Source organism: Dendrobates tinctorius, unplaced genomic scaffold (genome assembly GCF_039654945.1).
Source record: "Dendrobates tinctorius isolate UK_male_01 unplaced genomic scaffold, ASM3965494v1 ptg000146l, whole genome shotgun sequence".
NCBI lineage: Eukaryota > Metazoa > Chordata > Amphibia > Anura > Dendrobatidae > Dendrobates > Dendrobates tinctorius.
The window spans coordinates 2,571,727-2,596,098 of record NW_027361813.1 but is presented as its reverse complement, the minus strand read 5'-3'; the positions used below and the strand labels follow the sequence as shown (position 1 = coordinate 2,596,098).

The 24,372-nt window shown below is 43.7% G+C and overlaps 1 protein-coding gene across 3 annotated transcripts in view; it reads right to left on the bottom strand.

The window, feature by feature from the left end:
* Nucleotides 1-14,626: 14,626 nt before the first annotated feature.
* TGFB1I1 (transforming growth factor beta 1 induced transcript 1) overlaps nucleotides 14,627-24,372 on the bottom strand; it is a 232,183-nt gene continuing 222,437 nt past the window's right edge. For all 3 annotated transcript variants that reach the window (XM_073546323.1, XM_073546324.1, XM_073546322.1), the window contains 2 exons: nucleotides 17,990-18,138; nucleotides 14,627-15,165 (listed from right to left, as the gene is read on the bottom strand). In XM_073546323.1, the coding sequence (XP_073402424.1) occupies nucleotides 14,899-15,165; nucleotides 17,990-18,138 (416 nt within the window). In that variant the 3' untranslated portion in view covers nucleotides 14,627-14,898. The remainder of the gene's footprint in view (nucleotides 15,166-17,989; nucleotides 18,139-24,372) is intronic.

Here is a 24,372-nt window from a genome sequence, read left to right as displayed (position 1 = left end):
TTTGCGACCTGCCGACACGGTGGAACTCAACATATAATATCTAGGCAAGGGTAAGTGAGCAGCAGAGGGCACTGTCTGAATACCAGCTTAAACATGCCCGTCACACTGAGACTCAGCCAAGACACATAACAACTGTTGAATGGGTGTGGATCGCTGATATTTGTGAGGTGTTTGATAACTTTGAGTACTGCACAAAGCTTGTGAGCACTGATCAGGCTATTATCAGCGTAACCATCCCTATGCTATGTCTGCTGAAACAATCGCTGCAGAATCAAAAAACTGAATCTTTGCTTTCCCAGCAGCTGGGTATGGAGCAAGATTTCACAATGGGTGATCCTACCTTGGCCAGCCAATATCATCAGGTAACCTTGGGGGATGAAGATGATGATGAAAATGAGGAGAGAGATGACTTCTTTTCCAGTGGTACCAAGGGGACACCTCATGCTACAGAGGGGAATCCCAACCCCAGCTTCATGTCTGTCCAGCATGGTTGGGCTGGAGAGGAGGAGGTGGAGGAGGAGAGTCAGTGTGAGGAGAGGATGGGTATTGTTCCTCCTTCAGGGGTCACAGAACATTTGCCTCTTTGCAGCTTGGCACACGTGGAACACTTCATATCTGACTGTCTGTGCCAAGACCCTCACGTAATCCACATTTTGAATAGCAACCTATACTGGTTGGCCACCTTTCTAGACCCACGGTACAAGGGCAAATTTCCTTCGCTACTGTTGCAGTCACCAAGGGGTTTGACCATGGAATCCTTCAAGAAGACCGTTGTCGATAATTTGATGGCACCAGCACCCTCAGACACCACTGCTAGCAGAGGTACCAGTTCTGTGCAACAGCATGCATTAATGGGGAGAGACACTCCAAGCAGGTCCAAAAGAGGTGGTGGTAAAATGTCCACAAACTGGGCCATCTTCAATAAATCGGCTCATCAGCAAGGACTAGCTGGACCAGTAACAATGTCAAGGAGGGATAAGTTGAGCAAGATGGTCAACGACTATCTAAGTGACCATACCTGCGTCCTTCCTGACGCTTCTGTACCGTTTAATTACTGGATATCCAAGCTGCATAGTTGGCCAGACCTCTCCTTATATGCCTTTGAGGTGCTGGCCTGCTTTGCTGCCAGTGTGATGACAGAGCATGTTTTCAGTGCCGCTGAGGCAATCATCACAGATACACGCACACTGTTGACTACAGAGAATGCAGACAGGCTGACTCTGATAAAATTAAACAAGGACTGGATTTCGCAACAGTACTTAAGCCCTCCAGATGACAGTATCCCTACCAAAAGCCTAAAGTCACCCAAACATTATTTTTTTTGCAATTGGTGATCACGTCCATCCTTTCCCATTCAAGCCCCTTTTCTTCTTCTTATACATGTTTTGAAATCCTGCTTCTGCCACATGTACCTCATGGTGAATAAGCTAAAAACAATGTTCCGTTAATTAATATTTCCCATCAGAGGCACTTGTGATGAGACCCTTCTTCCTTCATCAAATATTATACAGCCCCTTGGGCTAATTTTTGGAGACACTATGGCTATGCCTGGACACTGGGCACTGCAACTACTGTGCTAGTAATCCTAACTTCATCATAATTGTTTGGCCCTTCAGACCAGCCTTGCTTCCTTCATCAAATATGATACAGCCCCTTGGGCTAATTTTTGGAGACACTATGGCTATGCCTGGACACTGGGCACTGTAACTACTGTGGTCGTAGTCCTAGCTTCATAATTGTTTGGCCCTTCAGACCTGCCCTTCTTCCTTCATAAACCATGATACAGCCCCTTGGGCTAATGTTTTGAAGACACTATGTCTATGCCTGCACATTGGGCACTGTAACTACCGTGCTTGTAGTCTACTTTCAGAATTGTCTGTCTCTTGAGGCTTTCTTCCTGTGTCAACCATGAGACAGCTACTGAAAAAGATAAATTTCAGCTCACCTCTTGTAAGTTCGTAAGAACTATTGAAAAGCTCTGAGCGCGGACACGTCTCTGCCAGGACGTACAATGACTCCAAAAAAAGGAAGAAAGGTCCAGCTCCAGAAATTTAAAATCCAGGATTTTTATTATATCATGTTTAAAATACATTCATGGCTGCTTGTGATCAAGTAACGGCAACAAAGTTCACCGCATGGGGATATTCTCCAGGTCTCTGTATGCGTTTTGAGCACAAATGCTTCTTAGACTCTGAGTCAATTATTATGAATTATAGTACATAGAGAAATAAGCATCCATACTATACATTACCAAGCATTGTAACATTACTTCTCCACTGGAGGGACCACAGTGTCAGTGAGAAGGAAATACTCTGGTCTTGTCATCACAGAAACCGTGCACCCACGATACCTTCTGGAAATGTCCCTCCCTCACTGAACCGGGTCCACCTTTTTATACACAAAACTCCAGATCCTCCCCTATTACATCTGTGCAGTATGTTTAGGCTGAATCATCATCAGAATCTTGAAATTGCACAGTACGTTGTTGTCTTGATAACAGCACAAGACTTAAAGGTCTGTTATAGACTACTACAATCTTAGTTTGTTTGCACCAACCAGAGATTCGTTTGCCATTAGCATGTCTCTTAACAATAGCACAATGCATCAGGGTTGTTTTGCTACTGATTATAACCCAAGGTCTGTTTGCCTCTAACAATCAATGTTGCCTGTCCAGGTCCAACATATGTTGCTTGTTACAAAGTTAACTCTTCATGCTCATGGCATAATGCTCTAAGATGGTAGCATATGGGCAGCATGACTTCCATAATCACCTATTCTGAAAACTGGATACGTATCGTAACCCAGGCACACACTCATACTTGTCTCATTTGTATCACAATCGGTCCTTGATAATTGATGTCATGCATGACCATTGCTACATTTTGGTCTTCCTTGTAGAATTCCCATCAACCCCCCCAATTGGCAGGATATGCAAAAGTTAAAGTATTCTGTATCTATCACTGTCAAAGCAAATATCACAGTGATCACTTGTGTGCAAATCAGGATAATGAATCTTTGAAACACATAGCTTCAAAGACCACAGAACAATTCCTTGTCTTATGGTATTAACACAGAGCAAACGCTTTGTGGCTCAGTATCAAAGTTCAGCATCAATGATATTACACCATAGTATATTGCAATATATAGTGTTTGGATTCAAACAACCATATTTCATACTTGCAATACATTCCACCCTTGGTCTAGTGACCACACTATATCAAAGTATATAAACGATATATTACAATATGTAGGCTATAAGATATCCATATTTTTATTAGCACCACACCCTTATTATTCTCCAACTTTAATTTTATAATTTCTTATCGGCCTAGTTCATGAAATGGCAAGGCTGATTGTCTGTCCAGGATTTTTGTTGAACCTGGACCACAGGAGAGGTCTAGCACTGACTGTACCATTCTACATCCAAAAATTTGGGGGGCTAATAATGGACTCTAAAGATTTTTTGACGAAAATTAAAGAGGGATACCAAACTGACTTCTTTGTTAACCATCCTTCTAAAGAAATTGATCTTTCCTTTAAGGAGGGATTTTGGATGCAGAACTACCAAATATATGTCCCCGAATCTGCTCGATTTCAGTACTCAAACGTGTCCATGATTCTAAACTTGTGGGACATCCTGGAGTAATGAAAGTGCAAGAACTACTTCGTTCTTTTTGGTTGCTTAATTGTAGGAAGGATGTGTGAAAATATGGTTCTTCTTGTTTAACATGTGCACAGAACAAGACACCACAATCTTCTCCTCTAAGACTTTTTCAACCTCTTCCAGTTCCATCTAGGCCTTGTGGATCAATCTCAATGGATTTTATCGTGGACCTTCCTCCCTCAAAGGAAATGACTGTTATCTTTGTTGTGGTAATAATACAAAAATGGTGGGGGGAACAAGAGGCGCAATAGTGCCCTATCACTAGTGACACTAGAAGTATGAGCGGTATAATACAGTTCCACTCACCTATTCCAGTTGTGTAACCCACAACTGGCTTGAGAGCATATCACAGAATCAGCTGCTGCAGGACCTCCACCAACCACTCGCACGTGGAAAAACCTTCAGAAAGTTGTGGGAAGCAGGGTGTGTTGCAGTCCGCGCTGCCGAGATTCACAAATCACCTGGGATGCAAGATGTTGTAGCAGTGTACTCCTTTATTTCCTCCTACGCGTTTCGGCGCCCTTCCTGGCACCTTCCTCAGGGATATCCCTGAGGAAGGTGCCAGGAAGGGCGCCGAAACGCGTAGGAGGAAATAAAGGAGTACACTGCTACAACATCTTGCATCCCAGGTGATTTGTGAATCTCGGCAGCGCGGACTGCAACACACCCTGCTTCCCACAACTTTCTGAAGATCTTTGTTGTGGTGGATCGGCTCACAAAGATGGCCCATTCTATTCCAACTAAAGGAATTCCTACTGCTGAACAAACTGCAGAATTAGTGGTCAGAGGTATTCAGACTGCATGAAGTTCCTGACAATGTCATTTCTGATAGAGGGTTTCAGTTTACATTAAGATTTTGGAAAACCTTCTGTGCAGTGCTAGGAGTTAAGGTACTGTCACACTTAGTGATGCACCAGCGATCCTGACCAGCGATATGACGCGGTCAGGATCGCTGGTGCATCGCTAAGTGGTCGCTAGTGAGCTGCCACACAGGCAGATCTCACCAGCGACATCCCTGGGGTCGGGGGTCGCTACTTACCTGTCAGACGTGGCGATCCTGACGTCCTCCCGCCTGGCTCCGCGCTCGTCGCTCGTCTCTCCACAGGAAGCGCCGCAGGAAGCTGACGACGAGAAACGGTCCAGGACGTTCTCGCGCGTACAGCGATAACCAGCAGGGGAGCGGGTCGTAGGTAAGTATCACACACAGCGATATCGCTAGCAATATCGCTATAACGTCACAAGTTATAGCGATATTGCTAGCGATATAGCTTAGTGTGACAGGCCCTTTACTGTCAATTTTTCTACTGCCTTCCACCCACAATCCAATGGACAGACTGAAAGAACTAACCAAACCCTTGCACAATACCTGTGCTGTTTTATTTCTTTCCTACAGGATGACAGGGTAAGATAATAATAATCTTATCTTCCAACAGCAGAATTTGCATATAATAACTCCAAACACAGTTCCCAAAGCCCATTTTTTGCTAACTATGGCTTGCATCCGGTATTTATTCCTAATCTTCCTTTCAATACCTCAGATCATGCTGTTATAAACAGACTTACAAAGTTACAGAAAGCTCAAAAAGAACTAACTGAGATGTTACTAAAGGCCCAAGAAGATTATAAAGAAATAGCAGATAAACATCTCAAAGCCCCTCCTACCTTTCAAGTCGGTGACAAGGTTTGGCTTTCTACCAAAAATCTGAAGACAAACGTATCGTTTTCTAAATTAGGTCAAAAATTCGTATGACCTTTTCAAATTTCTGCACAAATTAAGCCAGTTGCTTTACGTTTAAAACTTCCCAGCAGCCTAAAAATTCACACTGTTCCATGTGTCCTTGCTCAAGATATTCAATGAGAACCCTTTTCCAGGAAGAACTCAGCCACCTCCTCCACCAGAAACAGTCCATGGTGAAGAAGAGTACATCGTCGATTAAATTCTGGACTCTAGAAAATTTAGAGTGAGACTACTATATTTGGTACAATGGAGGGGTTATGGACCAGAAGATAATTCATGGGATCCGGAGGGCAACATCCATGCACCCAGGCTTACAAGAGCTTTTCATCTGAGACATCCAGAGAAGCCTGCGTCTGAGATGTACAGAGGCCATCCTGGAAGGAGGGAAGTACTGTCAGGATTCGAATCTAGCAGATCCTGTGCATTAGTTGGCAAGTCTTCCTTCTGAGCTATTCAGATTGCTGGACAGTTCCATGCTTATCCAAATACTTGAACCCATGTTGTTGTCTCCTCCCTGAGTTCCTGATTGGTTCTTTCTGATTGCACACCCTATTTAAACCTGGCCTTGCTCTCAGTTCCTTGTGTGATTATTACGCTAGATGCCTTTAGTCAAGCTTCCTTCCACCTGCATATTCCTTCAAACGAGAGTGCTGCTCCTGGTAAACGACCCCTGACTTCCTTGACTATGATTCCTGCATATTCCCCCAAGCGACACTGCTGTTCCTGTGTATCGACTCCTTGGCTATTCCAGACTACGCTACCTGCTCGGTGCTGCTCCTATTGGTTGCAAATGCAATATCACTACTCCAACCAGGTCAGTCCTTAACATCAGGTCAAACTGACTAAGCATCACCAGGAGGATCGTGATGCTGAGGGAATGTGTTTCTATTGTGGCAGCTCCGAGCACTTTATGTGATCCTGCCCCGAGAAACCGGTAAACGCCAGTGCCTATGGTCTTTGGAGAGGCTACCTAGGGCAAGACTTCTCCCTCTCTCTGTGACTCTGATTGTATCTATCTTCTGCAGCAAAAGCTCTTTCATTGAGCTATCTCACCTGAACTCCAGTTTTGCAGGTAATTTTGTTAGGTTGTGGTCGAGCGGTATAAAATCCCAATCCTACGCCTTCTTCAGACGATTATGATCTCTTCGGTGGATCGAAGGCACCCCCTGAGACCATCCAGTTCCTTACAGAGCCTGTGGAGCTTCAGGTGGGGATGTTACATTCTGAGAAGTTCTCTTTTCTGTTTCTTATCTCACCCTCTGCTCTTAGGTTTGCTGTGGCTGGAGAGACAGGAGCCCGACTTTGATTGGAGTTCTGAAGAAGTCCTCAGTTGGGGACAGATATGCTACGAAACCTGCCTGGATCCCATACGTCACCGCTCTACCTCCAGTTTCTCCATCTAACCTACCAGGTTTGCCAGCACCTTATTGGGCGTATGCCAATGTCTTTGACAAAAAGGATGCAGAGACCTTGCCAACACATCGGTCGTACGACTGTCCCATTGACCTTCTTCCGGGTGTATCTCCTCCTAGGGGGTCGAATTTATCCTTTGCCTCAAGCCGGGACTCATGCAATGTCTTAATATATTGAGGAGAACTTGGCCAGGGGTTTTATCCAGAAATGTCCTCCCTGTCTGGAGGTGAATTATTTTCTGTAAAACAGGACAGCACTCTCCAACTCAATCGATTATAGGGGATTGAATCAGATCATGGTAAAGAATAAATATCCTCTGCCTCTCATGTCTGCACTGTTTGATCGGATGAAAGGGTCAGGAGTCTTCACTAATTTTGACCTGCAGGGAGCATGCAAACTGATCCACATTCGCTGAGATGAATGGAAGACAGCATTTAATAGTCATAATTAAGTTATACTATAGGACAACATGTTGTGTACAGATCAGGTTACTAGAAATACTTACTACAGCTGTGTATTATCACCTTTAAATGTATCTCTCAGATCTCGGCTGATATAAGGAGTCATATTCTGGGTGTGGCACTAAGTGTATTTGACAAGCTTTCCTCTCCAGGTCCTTAGCACTATCACATAACCCCAGTGTTACACTGATATTACTCTAGTGACTGTTATAGTAAGATAAGTATATTATATGTAAGTTACATCATAAGACTACATGTGTACAGATCAGGTTACTAATACTACAGCTGTATATTATCACTTTTATGTGTATCTGTTAGATCTCATCTGATGTAAGGAGACACATTCTGGGAGTGGCACTAAGTGTATTTGACAAGCTTTCCTCTCCAGGTCCTTAGCACTATCACATATCCCCAGTGTTACACTGACATTACTGTAGTGACTGTTATAGTAAGATAAGTATATTATATGTAAGTTACATCATAAGACGTGTACAGATCAGGTTACTAGAAATACTTGCTACAGCTGTATATTATCACCTTTATATGTATCTCTCAGATCTCGGCTGATATAAGGAGTCATATTCTGGGTGTGGCACTAAGTGTATTTGACAAGCTTACTCTCCAGGTCCTTAGCACTATCACATATCCCCAGTGTTACACTGATATTACTCTAGTGGCTGTTATAGTAAGATAAGTATATTATATGTAAGCTACATCATAAGACTACATGTGTACAGATCAGGTTACTAATACTTACTACAGCTGTATATTATCACTTTTATATGTTTCTCTTAGATCTCATCTGATGTAAGGAGACACATTCTGGGTGTGGCACTAAGTGTATTTGACAAGCTTTCCTCTACAGGTCCTTAGCACTATCACATAACCCCAGTGTTACACTGATATTACTCTAGTGGCTGTTATAGTAAGATAAGTATATTATATGTAAGCTACATCATAAGACTACATGTGTACAGATCAGGTTACTAATACTTACTACAGCTGTATATTATCACTTTTATATGTTTCTCTTACATCTCATCTGATGTAAGGAGACACATTCTGGGTGTGGCACTAAGTGTATTTGACAAGCTTTCCTCTACAGGTCCTTAGCACTATCACATAACCCCAGTGTTACACTGATATTACTATAGTGACTGTTATAGTAAGATAAGTATATTATATGTAAGTTACATCATAAGACTACATGTGTACAGATCAGGTTACTAATACTTACTGCAGCTGTATATTATCACTTTTATATGTATCTCTTAGATCTCATCTGATGTAAGGAGACACATTCTGGGTGTGGCACTAAGTGTATTTGACAAGCTGAATTTGACACTCAACATATCAGTGTCAGTTTGTCAAATACCCCAAGTGAGGCACTATCATCCTTCAACCTCAGCAGTCTTATAAGCTGAAAATGTCTGATATTACTTTGTACACAAAAACAGTAAACTATTTTTTATGGAAAATGTGTAAATCTAAGTTGAGTTTATTTCAATGTTACCAGTCGCCTCAATTTTTAAGCTTCCTTATGTCCCCTGTATTCATACGCTTCCCTACTTAGGTTAATGGGTTTTCTCAGCTCATTTGACCCGAGAGTGATGTTCACGAATGCTAAAATTCATGTTATCCACACAAGTGACAAAAGTTTGAATCTGACGCAAATTACGGTTTTCAGAACATTTGCTGCTTCAGTATGTTCAGATGTTTTAGTACAATTATATGGAGTTCATAATTAGAAATGAGTAAAATTGTTTGGAAAACGGTCACCAATCTCAAATTCGGCACCAACATAGCACATTCGGATTCGTGTTCTGTTTCATGAACATTTTTACTGAAAGTTGACAAAATTCAGTCACGGTTCGGTAAATCATTGTGTTTTCACTAATGCTATTGTTATTGCTTTGGTTAGGATAGTGGTGCTGTATAATGGGGGATTGGGGGGACATGTTTGATGAGGGGAATGGAGGTTAGGGTTAGGGTTAGAGACGTTAGAGGAGTGGCGCGCTCCTTTTTTTCCCTCAACTTTGTGTGTGTTGATTCTTGCAGCATGTCAGGGTGCAGAAACCACAGCGTCATAACACAAGGTCTTCTGTGATTCGCTTCTGTAGTCACATGTCCCTGGCCATATAAAAAGGAGACATCTTGTTTTGCTGGCGCCATTTGCTCAGTGTCACAGTGCAGAGAGGTCTCTCCTGATAGTGCTGCAAGTGAGCTTGTCAGTCATCTAGATAGGATCCCGTCCTGTGTGACATCAGTCTCACAGCATCTAACTAGATTGTGCAAAAGCTGAGTGGCAGTCTCAGGGGTAGAGATGAGTGAACATCATTGGAAAACAATCGCCACACATAAATTCAGCACGAATATGGCACATTCGGATTCATGATCAGAAACACAAGCATTTTTTCTTAAAATCGGGAAAAAAATTGGTAAAATTCGGTAAAAGTGCGGGAAAATAATTGCGTTGCCACTAATGTATTTTGAGCACTTTGACTAGGAGAGTGGTTGTATATGATAAGCATGGGGCACATGTTTGATGAGGGGAGGGGATTGGGAGAGCCCAGAGGAGAGGCTTGCTTGTAGTTTTGCAGTTTTTTGTTTCTTCTAACTTTATGTTTTCAATTTGCAGCTAGCCATTCAGTGCGCAGGAACCATTCCCAAATTCCAGGAACAAGAGCTTGTGCCATTGGCTGCTGAAATCATATGTCCCTCTCTATATAAAGAGCAGACATCTTGTTTTCGCACAGAGAGGCTGCTTCTTATGCTCAGGGCCCGTTTTAGGCAAAGTGGGGCCCTAGGCAAAGTTTAAAATGGGGCCCCAAATGCACATCACACAGAAGCATTTCGATTGTATTTACATGTGCTGAGTTCAGGCCGATAAATGAGTGTATTCGACAATATTGAAGTCGTTCAACACTTGTTTCCTGGCCTCTTTCCACTGTCTGAGAAAGAATGATGGGGACAGAGTGAACACTAATGGATCAATCTGTCCCCATACAGTATCATGTTATCAGCAGCACATCTACAGTTTACACCCCATAGTCTTCCATATAGTATAATACACTCCTCAGTCCTCCATATAGTATAATACACTCCCAATAGTCCTCCACATAGTATAATACACTCCTCTTAGCCCTCCATATATTAAAATACGCTCAGTCCTCATATAGTATAATACACTACTCAGTCCTCCACATAATATAATACACTCCTCATAGTCCTCCATATAATAAAATACACTGCTCAGTCCTCCATATAGTATAATACACTCCTCATAGTGCTCCATATAGTATAATGCACTGCCAGTCATCCATGTAGTTCAATTCACTTTGCATAGTATAATGCACCCATAGTTCTTCAAATAGTATAATGTATTCCCCATAGTCCTTGATACAGTATAATGCAGCCCACATATAGTATAATGCAGCCACCCCATAGAGCATAATGCAGCCACCCCACAGAGTATAATGCAGCCCCTCCATACAATATAATGTAACCCCCATAGAATATAATGCAGCCCTCCTCTTATAGTATAATGCAGCCACCCCTTAGAGCATAATGCAGCTACCCCACAGAATATAATGTAATCCCCCATAGAATATAATGCAGCCCCCCTCATATAGTATAATGCAGCCCCTCCATAGAATATATGGCAGTCCCCTCATAGAGTAAAATGCAGCCACTTATATAGTATAATGTAGCCCCTCCATAGACTACAATGTAGCCCTCCTCATATAGTATAATGCAGCCCCAATAGAATATAATGTAGCCCCCTCATAAACTATAATGAAGCCCCCATACAATATAATCTAGCCCCCCATAGAATATAATGCAGCCCCCCCATAGAATACAATGTAGCCTCATATAGTATAATGTAGCCCCCTCATATAATATGATGCAATCACCCCCTATAGAATATAATAAATATAATACAGCCCCCCATAGAATATAATGTAGCCCCAAATAGAATATAATACAGCCCACCTCTAGCCCCCCATATTATATAACACAGCCTCCCCCATAGAATATAATGTATAATGTACCCCCATGGTAAATAACACAGCCACATAGTATATAGCACAGCCACAAAGTATATAACACAGCCTCACATGGTATATAACACAGCCCCACATGGTATATAGCACAGCCCACATGGTATATAGCACAGCACCACATGGTATATAGCACAGCCCCACATGGTATATAGCACAGCGCCACATTTTATGCAGCACAGCCCCACATGATATACAGCACAGCACCACATAGTATATAGCACAGCCCCACATGGTATACAGCACAGCACCAAATGGTATACAGCACAGCACCACATGGTATACAGCACAGCACCACACGATATACAGCACATCACCACACAGTATACAGCACAGCACCACATGGTATACAGCACAACCCCACATGGTATACAGTACAGCCTCACATGGTATACAGCACAGCCCCACATGGTATACAGCACTGCACCATGGTATATAGCACAGCACCACATGGTATATAGCACAGCCCGCATCTCTCCCCCCAGAGAATGGCCCCACAGTCCAGTACTCACTGTTACATTAAAAAAAACACAATCCTCACCTCTCCTCGTGCCAGCGCTCCTCCCGGCTCCTGTCTCAGCCTGCAGTGCCTGGCACACAGTGAGTGCGCGATGATGTCATCACGCACCCGGAGTGTCAGAGGCAGAGCGGGGAATGATGGGAGAGGGAGTGTCAGCTGACGCACTCTCCTCCATCATTGCTTTGAACTGTACCGGCGTCTATGATGCCGGTATAGTTCACTCTGACGGCGGGGGGAGTCGGTGCTGGTGGTAGGCGGGCCCCACTGTCTCACGGGCCTCATAGTGGCTGTGTGATGTGCTACTAGCTGGGGGCCCCTGGGGGAGCGGGGGCCCTAGGCAGCTGCCTGGGCTGCCTGCCCCTAACGCCAGCACTGCTTATGCTGCTCCTAGATACTCAGAGATTTTAGCTAGTTGGCTAGGCAGTTGTTCCTTAGTCCGATAGTGTAGCTAGCTAGTTTCCTGTGTGGCTGTGAAATAGACCTTCCAACATTAGTGCTGGTGAAATTCAGCTGTATGCAGATTAAAATATATATATATTTTTCAGTTGCTAACATGATTTAACAAGGCATGGCTCACCATGTCATTTTGTGGTGGTGAAATTCAGCTGCGAGCAGAGCTCATGCAGAGCAAAGAAAATATTTTTTTTCTGTAAAAAACGTGACACAGCATGCTGGATCTTAGTTTGAAATTGTTTGGAGCATATATTCTATTTTATGCAGGTCTCCTTCAGACTAGCGGAGCATTTTTGGACGTTTTTCAAGCATTTCTTGTAACAATTGGGGCTCCATTTCACAATCTCCTTCTGACACCAATCAATAACAGTATTTTGAATCTGCACCCATGGAAACCCCAGTACCAATCCAACAGGTAAATGATCCAAAACAAAACAGGAGATGGATTCAGAGTGGAGTGCTCCCACTTTGAGAGTAAAATCCACCGTTGCTCTCTTGACCAAATTATGCGCTAACAGTGTCTTGTCAAGGGCGACAACTTGAAGATGTATTTCTAAACTAACTGTCCCTAACCCTATCTTCAGAAGCAGTCCCAAATCAGTAAAGTTTGCAGCAGACCCTCAGTCAATAAACACAAATATTGTTACCACCTGGTTCTCGAAGGATAACATCGTATTCATCAGTACCTTACCAGAGAAAGAAAAAGGTACCTGGGAGTCTGGATGACCTCCTCGGCTGTCACCCAGACTCAGTCGTTCTCCCTATGGTTTGATAGTTTGAGGAGGAGTTAGGCAATCCTTAATAATAATAAAAAATTTTATCTCTATAGCGCCGACATATTCCACAGCACTTTACATTTCAGAGGGGATTTGTACAGACAATAGACATTACAGCATAACAATAATCACAGATCATAACAGATACCAAGAGGAATGAGGGCCCTGCTCGCAAGCTTACAATCTATGAGGAAAAAAGGGGAGACACGAAAGGTGGGTGGTAACAGATGGAGAGTTGGATTCCCCCAAAACCATCTGCTGTGACGTGGAAGGCCTCCTGTTTCCTATGTTAGAAATGTTCTACCAGTCTGTAGTGGCAAGTGCCATATTTTTTCACAATCATATGCTGGGGTAGTAGTGTGTGGTAGTCTGATGCTAATAAGCTAAATAAGCTTATCAAGAAGGCAAGCTCGACTGTTGGACGCCATCTTGCCACTTTTAAGAAGGTGGTGGAGGAAAGAATTCAAAAGAAATGTTTGGTGATAATAAGCAATAATGCCCATCCATTATATTAGGTGTTCATGAAACAGAGGGCCACCTTCAGTAACAAGAAGGAAGGATACATGAAATAGTTCTTTCCAACTGCTGTGATTCCCATGCTATGTATTTATATGATACAATCCATTTTATTGATCCTGAGGGAAATTACAGGATCACAGCAGCAGAACAATAATGCCCACCCATTATATGACCTGTTCATGAGACAGAAGCCCCTTCAGTATGATTCCCATAGCAGTCGGCACAAAAGACTTCTGTATCCTTCCTTCTTGCACCTTAGTAGGATTAGACGATTGCTGAAAGTGCTCCTCTGTCTCATGGACAGCTCATATAAAGGGTGGGCATTATTTCTCCTACAACAACTACGTAAATGTGAAATTCTTCATGTGATTGGTGTATTATTGGCGTCTTAATGGTATAGCGTTACTGACTTGCCATGAATAGGACTGTATGAGATTATACCTGCAAAATGATACCGTTGTAATTCATGTCTTTATTCTTCTGCTGTGTTACAGTAATTTCCCTCACGATCAATAAAGTGTATCGTATAGTATAATCTATCAGTGTTCAAAATATGCAAGGAAAAAATGCAGCGTGAAAGCTCATAGATTATCCTGGTACAATAAAGTGCATGTTTTATGCACCAATTACGCTGGGTAAAATACCCAGTAAAAGGACTATGTGTGACCAGAGCCTTATAATGTTCTATAAGATGCCGTTTTCTATACCACATTCTTTTCTTTCGGCATGCGTAGAAGACCAATGTTTGTGAGCCACGATTTGGAATAAAAACTGTAGCCTTTTGCAGCCGGTCACGTCCCTCTCATATTCATAGGGGTCTCCACATATCTTGTCGTTTGATGACCCTTTTTAATTGTTACTTTTACTCTAGATAAATATCCTATTTCTGCAAATAACCTGCAAAACAACATATCTTTGCTAGGAAAGAGTTCCATAAAAGTAAATAGAATTTTAAAAAATACAAATGTAAAAAATTTCATACTTCCTTACCAACTGTTTCAAAGTCACAAGCTTCACACAATTTTCTAATTGAAGACATTTTATTAAATTTTTGTGCGGCATTACAGGAAAAATAAGTGCGAATCAGTGGAAGTTTCTTTGCATTACTGTTCTCTATAGATAGAAGTTTTCATTTCAAATGGTGAAAACTGGAAAAAGTGTTATTCGACAGAAGGTTAAACAAGTACAGAGACCAATATTAACTTCTCCATTACCATAAGTGCAATCTCTATTACAGGCTTGATATAATCATTCATCACAGGTGCACATATACACCCTAATTTACATCAATTCTTATCCATACAAGCGGGCAAAACAAGCCTGACAATATGGTTTGCCTTCTTGTTCTCGGAAGGTGCCTTTGTTGAGTTGTCGTAGGCAAAAAGTGCAACTTAAATGCTGAGGATGAAACTTGCGTCCCATTGCAGTCACACATCTGCCAGTGATGGGCTGATCACACCCGGCGCAGAGAGAGCCTCGACAAGAGTGGTAATGAGTCTCACACAATGGAAGTCCATCATTTTCAAAAAAACTTCCATTCACAAATGGGCTGCGACAGACCTATAACATAAGAGCAAGACACTGGAGTACAGTATATTTCAGAAACAGAAAATCTAGGTTCCCTGATGAGACTTAACAATTAAATGAACACATGAGAAATGCAAGCCAGGATTGGTTTTCTAGCATGAGCATCTGCCTGAAACACATTGACTGGAGTTGGCTCATGAAGTAGCCAATAACAACTCTCATGGGCTTAATGAAATCAGATGAAAATAAAATCATCAGCATGTATTTTCTGTGCAAATGGAAAATACAAATGTTATATGTTGTGCTGCACGTGCTCCTGCAGAGAAACCAAATAATGAATTACGTAATATCAATATAAAAACATAGTAACGTAGTTAGCAAGGCCGAAAAAAGCCCTGTGTCCATCCAGTTCAGCCTATATTCCGTCAGAATAAATCCCCAGATCTATGTCCTTCTAAAGAACCTAATAAGGCTAGTTTTACACTAGCGTTTAGCCGAGCTGCAGAGGGCTGCGGACTTCCTCCGTGAAGCTCCATCCACTGCCGCACCTCTAACGGTCAGCTCCGCCTACGTCTGCATGCGGCCTGCGTACCTATCTTTAACATTGGGTACACAGACCGTGCGGATGTATGCGGATGCGTCCGCATGCGTTGTTTTGACGATGCGGTGACTGCAACAAATTGCAACACATTGCGATCGACGCAGGTCGCCACATCGTCAAAACGACGCATGCAGACGCATCCGCATACATCCACACGGCCTGCGTACCCAATGTTAAAGATAGGTACGCAGGCCGCATGCAGACGTAGGCGGAGCTGACCGGAGGAGCTGCGGCAGTTGGCGGAGCTTCACGGAGGAAGTCCGCAGCCCTCAGCAGCTCGGCCGAACGCAAATGTGAAGCCGGCCTAATTGTAAGATACAGTATTGTTACGCTCCAGGAAGACATCCAGGCCTCTCTTGAACCCCTCGACTGAGTTCGGCATCACCACCTCCTCAGGCAAGGAATTCCAGATTCTCACTGCCCTAACAGTAAACCAAAGAGGATTCGTGCAAACATATTTGGGGTGTACATGTTCTTGGTTAACTTCCCAATGTAATACCAGAATAGTTGAAGTGGCACTCACTCCATAAAGGGAATCTGTCACCCTTTTTTTTTCCGCTGCCGGCATTGACATCAGGGGCTTATCTATAGCATTCTGTAATTTTTGTAATTTGGGGAGCCATGCTTACAATGACAGGACGGGGCAGCCATGCATACCAGGACAGGATGGGGGAGCCATGCATAGAATGACAGGATGGGGAAGCCCGTGCATACAATGACAAGGACGGGGGAGCCATGCATACAATGAAAGGGACGTAGGAGTCATGCATACCAGGACAGTATGGGGGAGCCATGCATACAATGACAGGGAAGGGGGAGCCATGCATACCAGGACAGGATGGGGGAGCCATGCATACTAGGACAGGACGGGGGAGCCATGCATACAATGACAGGAATGGGGGAGCCATGCATACCAGGACAGGACGGGGGAGCCATGCATACTAGGACAGGACGGGGGAGCCATGCATACAATGACAGGAATGGGGGAGCCATGCATACCAGGACAGGACGGGGGAGCCATGCATACAATGAAAGGGACGTAGGAGTCATGCATACCAGGACAGTATGGGGGAGCCATGCATAACAGGACAGGACGGGGCAGTCATGCCTACCAGGACAGGACAGGGGAGCCATGCATAAAATGAAAGGGACGGAGGAACCATGCATACCAGAACAGGATGGGGGAGCCATGCAAACCAGAACAGGACGGGGCAGCCATGCATACAAGGACAGGACGGGAAGCCATGCATACAATGACAGGAATGGGGGAGCCATGCATACCAGGACAGGACGGGGGAGCCATGCATACAATGAAAGGGACGTAGGAGTCATGCATACCAGGACAGTATGGGGGAGCCATGCATAACAGGACAGGACGGGGCAGTCATGCCTACCAGGACAGGACAGGGGAGCCATGCATACAATGAAAGGGACGGAGGAACCATGCATACCAGAACAGGATGGGGGAGCCATGCATACCAGAACAGGACGGGGCAGCCATGCATACAAGGACAGGACGGGAAGCCATGCATACAATGACAGGGATGGGGGAGCCATGCATATCAGGACAGGGATTGGGGAGCCATGCTTACAATGACAGGACCGGGCAGCCTTGCATACCAGAACAGGATGGGGGAGCCATGCATAGAATGACAGGACGGGGAAGCCCGTGCATACAATGACAAGGATGGGGGAGCCATGCATACCGGGCCAGGACGGGGGGAGGCATGCATACCAGCATAGGACGGGGCAGCCATGCATACCAGCACAGGACGGGGGAGCCATGCATAACAGGATAGAGATGAGGGGACAATGCATACCCGGCATATACTGGAGTCAATAAGCTTACGCAGTTTTCCGTGCCAAAATTACTGTAGGTGCCTCGACTTATACTCGGGTCGGCTTCTACTCGAGTATATACGGTATATGAAGAAAACAAAGTAGCGTCAACTATGTCTTAGCTTCCAAGAAGAGACAAGAATGGGTGTGTACAGGGTCGTACGGCCAGTCTCATCTAACCTCGAAAGCTAGAACATGGTTAACGGATTTGGAAACATACAGCATGTAATCTACATTGTTGAGGATACTAAGAAGTGAATGCTGCATCAATTCTCCTGCACTTACTGTCATGAATCCAGCAGGCACTGCACACTGGTACTTGTAAAGTAGCAATCGACAACGGCACACAAACTGTTGCTGCAGTATTTATGGGCAAATCAAACATATTCCTCACTATATCCATTCTGGCATACTCACATGGCACACAAAACACTGAGGATGCCATAATCCATTTAAAGCTGATATGTAACTTTCCTTCACCGGTTCAGAACAACCGGCACAAACAGTTCCAAAGAGATGGTAGTAATCATAAGAGCAGTAGGGAACATTGTCCTTCTCATGAAACCCTGCAGGACATAATAAAGGCAAATGCTTTTTAAACATGGAAAACGGATGATATCCACAAGTAAAAAACACTCCCAAAACTCTCATATGGAGATTGTCATTCAGTGGTGCATATAACAGCATTCATTAGGTGGAGATCATTGATAAAGAAAAATCACTGCGGCTAAAGAAACATAAGCTTAAAGACATCAGAAGTAGTGTGATGCTGTTAAGGTGGGCAGGGAACCCTTGGCTGCGTCACTGATACAGCGTGTGGCATGTACCCTAAGCTGTGGCGTAAACTCTGAGGATCTTGGGAAAATTAGGGTTAAAATGCTTATTGTCAGTGAAGATAGTGCACTGTCCTTTTCTGAGTCATGGTGCTGTGCATATTTATTAGCTATATTATGCTGCAAACAGTCTTGTATGCGGTGTTATGTGCTACTGCTACATTGTGTCTGTGCACCTATTGGAGCATGTGTTGCTTCTCAATAAAATAATGGTGATCCTCAGGAATGTAACATGAAGCTAAAGAGAGTTGGCCACCGATGCCATCTTCTCAGAATAACAACACTCTATGGGGTACAGTAACATAACCACCACCATTATGTGCTCATTATAGGTACTGTTTTCCTGACCCTAGTCAATAGAGGTAGAAGAAGTGATGTAGAGGTCATTGGTCAATGGGCTAAAGTATGGAACTAGCGTGTCAATGTGGACAGTTTAGACCAGTGATTGGCTGCGTTGGTCACATATGGAGTGCTCTCACCACTCTATCATCGTCCTCACTTGCTCTGCAAGGACTGCAGCAATGATGTCCCAACTACAACAAGTGACTGATACAGGCAACCACTGGCCCTGACTATTTTGTGCTGTTTGCACATCCCCACTTATCTCTGTGGTTAGCTAAACGTGATCACATATTGAAGATCTAACATCACGACTGGAGGAGCTCACAGGTATTAGTTGTTTGCAACCAGGGCCAACGTCACCACCCAGTGCACCCAGGAAGTGTTGGAGCCCTGGACAAATGGGGGGGCCCACTCGCTGCCAGGGAAACCAGCACTTAACGTGTCTTGACCAGTTGCATACCGCCAATTGTGGCAGACCACGTGGCAACTATGGGGCCCATGAATTGGAGGGCACTGGATCCTTGCATGCTGATACAGTTGAAAACAATGATGGGAGAGGGAGCGGTGGGTAGCTCCCAAGTACCACTCCAGGGCAGCATCCAGAGCAGTAGCAGCTGACCCCAAGGGTCAAGGCGGAGCCTAGAGACTAGACACGGAACACAGGACGAAGAACAAGGAAAGGAAGAGCTTAGGCAAGACATAGCGATACAGGAAAAGGCAGAAAACAGAGGAAGTACTACAAGGAAAAGCATAGCAAAAGCAACCACAGCACGAGAGACAACACAAGACATGGCACCAGACAAGAGACAGAGTACAAGCACAGAGCGTGTGCAGAGACGTACTACAGAGCACAGTGCAGGGGCACAGAATACAGGGAGCGACCGAGCAGACCAAGCAGCCATGCAGGGAAGCAACACGATACTCAGGCCCCGACCATAGGAAAGGGCGGTCTGATATAGCACCATAGCACCTGGACTTCCGGGTCAGTCCAGGGAAGGACTTCCGGTTCAGATCCTCCTGGGTCATAGAGAGCGTTGCCAGATCAGACTGGCTGGACCATAGAGAAGGTCACATGCTCAGGGGTTCCAGGAATACAGAGGATTGCAGAATCAGACAGTGCTGGAACATAGGAAAGATCACATGATCAGGGGTTCCAGGAATACAGAGGATTGCTGAATCAGAGCAGAGACGGATGGCTACCTAGCAACAGCATGCAGCCATGAGGTAAGGCGTGCGTGCACACTGCTCCAGGCGTCTTGCAGCATAACAGTCATGAGGTGCGCCTGTACACACAGGCGAGACCCGCGGGGCACCCTCAGGGACCCGGACCTGGGGACAATGAGGCATGTCAGGCATGACAATGGGGATCATGCAGCGCAAGCAGCATTGCCGACATGACGGGCATGACAGCATGTATCCTAGTTTTGATTTAACAAGAGTCCTTCCTTCAGTATTTACATAACAGGTAACAATGGAGTTGAGATCTAGTGGCATTACTTGATTATTTAATCTATTTGCATAGTTTTTTCTCCTCTGTTTTCGAAGTCAACAAACTATCAGGCCTACACAATGCATAATTAGCACGTCAGTAAACATCACTAGCCATCAAGGATTAGAGCACACTATGTTATATTAAATATCAGCTTGCAAGTCAATATTCCAGGCTTACACAAGCAAAAGTCTGTTTTTTGACCAAGCAAAAATCAACACTTAAATTCAAATGTCAACATATAAATAAGTCTATTTTTCCTGACTTGTCAAAAAATAGTCGTCTGGTTAATTAAGATACAATGCTTTGTCTCCACAGCTTTCTACTGAGTTCTTTCATTTTCTTGCAGTTTTACACTGATCCTACCAATAAAAGTTGAAAAAGACCCCCCGAGTCTAACTCAATTAGTGATGAGCGGGGTGCTCGTCATTGCTCATGACTCGCTTGAGCATCAGTGTGCTCGGGATGCTCGTTACTCGGCGAGTATTTTTGAATGTTAATGCACAAGCTCGAGTCCCGACCCCGCATGTTTGGCGCTTGTTAGATAGCCAAAAAAACATGCGAGGATTGCCTGATGGTCACTGTAATGCTGTAACCATCTTGGTTGTGGCATTACTATGATTGGCTGACAGCATAGCATCATTGAGACTATATAAGACTCATGACGCCATGCTCGGCATAGTGTACCAACGGACACAGGCAGAACAGGGAGAGGGGCTGTTCTGCTTAGCTATGGAAAGAGTTGTAGCTACGTATAAGCAGGGATTAGACAGCTTTAATATTTCTATCGCTATATTGCTTCTGCACTGTAACCAGTCCATCTGTGGTGGAGAAATTTTCCAGCAATAGTAATTCTGCAAATTTTTTTCAGCACGGAAATATATGGCATTTATACTGCGCCAGTTCTGCATCAAAAGCATACAGTCAGACTTGGATATTTAGCAATAGCATCGCTATATTGCTCCTGTACGGCATTAAGTCCATCTGAGGTGGGCACATTTTCCTGCAATTTGTAATCCTGCAAATTTTTTTCAGCAGGGAAATATTATAGGGCATTTATACTATACCAGTTATGCAACAAAAACATACAGGTAACCTTGGTTGGTTAGCAATAGTGTGGAGACATGGGTGGGTCGGCGGGCACCCCGATCTGCTAGCCGAAACCACATGGACCAGGGATCATCCCACCGCACGCTGCTCTCCTTTTAATGTGGGCAAATGCTAATCAGACAACACAGGGTGAGGGTAAAACAGTGTGCCAATACTTTATTGAACCACAATGCCATGATCTCCACTCTGTTCCTGTCTGATATGTTGCTTTGTGTAGAGGTTGTTAGTATGTTTTGGTTTTCCTGGGTCTGTGCTGCAATCATCTGTGTTCACTTTCCTTGATTAGTCTTCTACATAAGCATGCTAGCTCCTTCAAGCAGTGTCAATTGTACACTTACTGCTTCCTGTATAGGACTGATCCCTCTTTGCTCTGTGCCTGACCCAGCTTGACTTAATTCCCTTTCCGGACTTAAAACCTTTGCTTGTGACTAGAGTTGAGCGATACCATCCGATACTTCAAAGTATCGTATCGGATGGTATCGGCCGATCTTTAAAAAAAGTATCGGTATCGCCGATTCCGATACCGGAAGTCCCATTCAAGTCTATGGGACTTCCGGTATCGGAATAAGAAAAACCCTTTCCTGCCCTTGTACAGCCTCTCTGGGGTCTGTACGGGCCTTTCGGGGGGCTGTGCCGGCCTGCCAGGGGGTCTGTGCAGGCTCCGGTGGTCTGTGCCGGCCTGCCGGTGGTCTGTGCAGGCTCCGGGGGGCTGTGCCGGCCTGCCGGGGGGCTGTGCCGGCCTGCCGGGGGGCTGTGCAGGCTCCGGTGGTCTGTGCCGGCCTGCCGGTGGTCTGTGCAGGCTCCGGGGGGCTGTGCCGGCCTGCCGGGGGGCTGTGCCGGCCTGCCGGTGGTCTGTGCAGGCTCCGGGGGTCTGTGCAGGCATCGTCCGATGGGACTACAAGTCCCATCGGGCGATGCCTGCTACCATGACAGTGATTGACACATTAGCCAATGATGGGACAGTAGTAGTCCCATCATCCGGTTAATGTGTTAAATGTAAAAAAAAAAAAAAAAAAATTACATGCTACATTCATACTACATACTACATACATGCTACATTCATACTACATGCAACATACATACTACATATATACTACATGCATGCTACATATATACTACATGCATGCTACATATATACTACATGCATGCTACATACATACTACATATATACTACATGCATGCTACATACATACTACATGCTACATGCATGCTACATACATACTACATACATGCTACATATATACTACATACATACTACATATATACTACATGCATGCTACATATATACTACATGCATGCTACATACATACTACATATATACTACATGCATGCTACATACATACTACATGCTACATGCATGCTACATACATACTACATACATGCTACATATATACTACATACATACTACATATATACTACATGCATGCTACATATATACTACATGCATGCTACATACATACTACATATATACTACATGCATGCTACATACATACTACATACATGCTACATATATACTACATACATACTACATATATACTACATACATACCACATACATACTACATGCATGCTACATATATACTACATGCATGCTACATACATACTACATATATACTACATGCATGCTACATACATACTACATGCTACATGCATGCTACATACATACTACATACATGCTACATATATACTACATACATACTACATATATACTACATGCATGCTACATATATACTACATACATACTACATATATACTACATGCATGCTACATATATACTACATACATACTACATATATACTACATACATGCTACATACATACTACATATATACTACATGCATGCTACATATATACTACATGCTACATACATACCACATACATACTACATACATGCTACATATATACTACATGCATGCTACATACATACTACATATATACTACATGCATGCTACATACATACTACATGCTACATGCATGCTACATACATACTACATACATACTACATGCTACATACATACCACATATATACTACATACATACAATACATTCATACAATACATACATAGACATACAGTACATATAACATAGAGTAACATACTTACCAATACTTGTCACATTGTTCCCCGAAGCCATTGTCGTCTACGGAATAAATATTAACATAACAAACCACAAAAATACTCACCCACGATCCGAAGCAGTCCACGAGTGTGTCCCACGACGATCTTGGGTAGAGAACTGCAGCATCAGCTGATGCTGCCGTTCTCTACGGGCTGCAGGAATCCAATGACGGAAGGTAGGTATCCTTCCGCACTGTATTCCTCCGCCACTTAAAAAAAAAAAAAGTCCCTAGTCTCACTTTATGCCATTGCTGTGTGGGAATTTCCCACACAGCAATGGCATAAAGTGAGACTAGGGACTTTTTTTTTTTTAAGTGGCGGAGGAATACAGTGCGGAAGGATACCTACCTTCCGTCATTGGATTCCTGCAGCCCGTAGAGAACGGCAGCATCATCTGATGCTGCAGTTCTCTACCCAAGATCGTCGTGGGACACACTCGTGGACTGCTTCGGATCGTGGGTGAGTATTTTTGTGGTTTGTTATGTTAATATTTATTCCGGAAAGACAATGGCTTCGGGGAACAATGTGACAAGTATTGGTAAGTATGTTACTCTATGTTATATGTACTGTATGTCTATGTATGTATTGTATGAATGTATTGTATGTATGTAGTATATATGTGGTATGTATGTAGCATGTAGTATGTATGTAGTATGTATGTAGCATGCATGTAGCATGTAGTATGTATGTAGCATGCATGTAGTATATATGTAGTATGTATGTAGCATGCATGTAGTATATATGTAGCATGTATGTAGTATGTATGTGGTATGTATGTAGCATGTAGTATATATGTAGCATGCATGTAGTATATATGTAGTATGTATGTAGTATGTATGTAGCATGTATGTAGTATATATGTAGTATGTATGTAGTATATATGTAGCATGCATGTAGTATATATGTAGTAT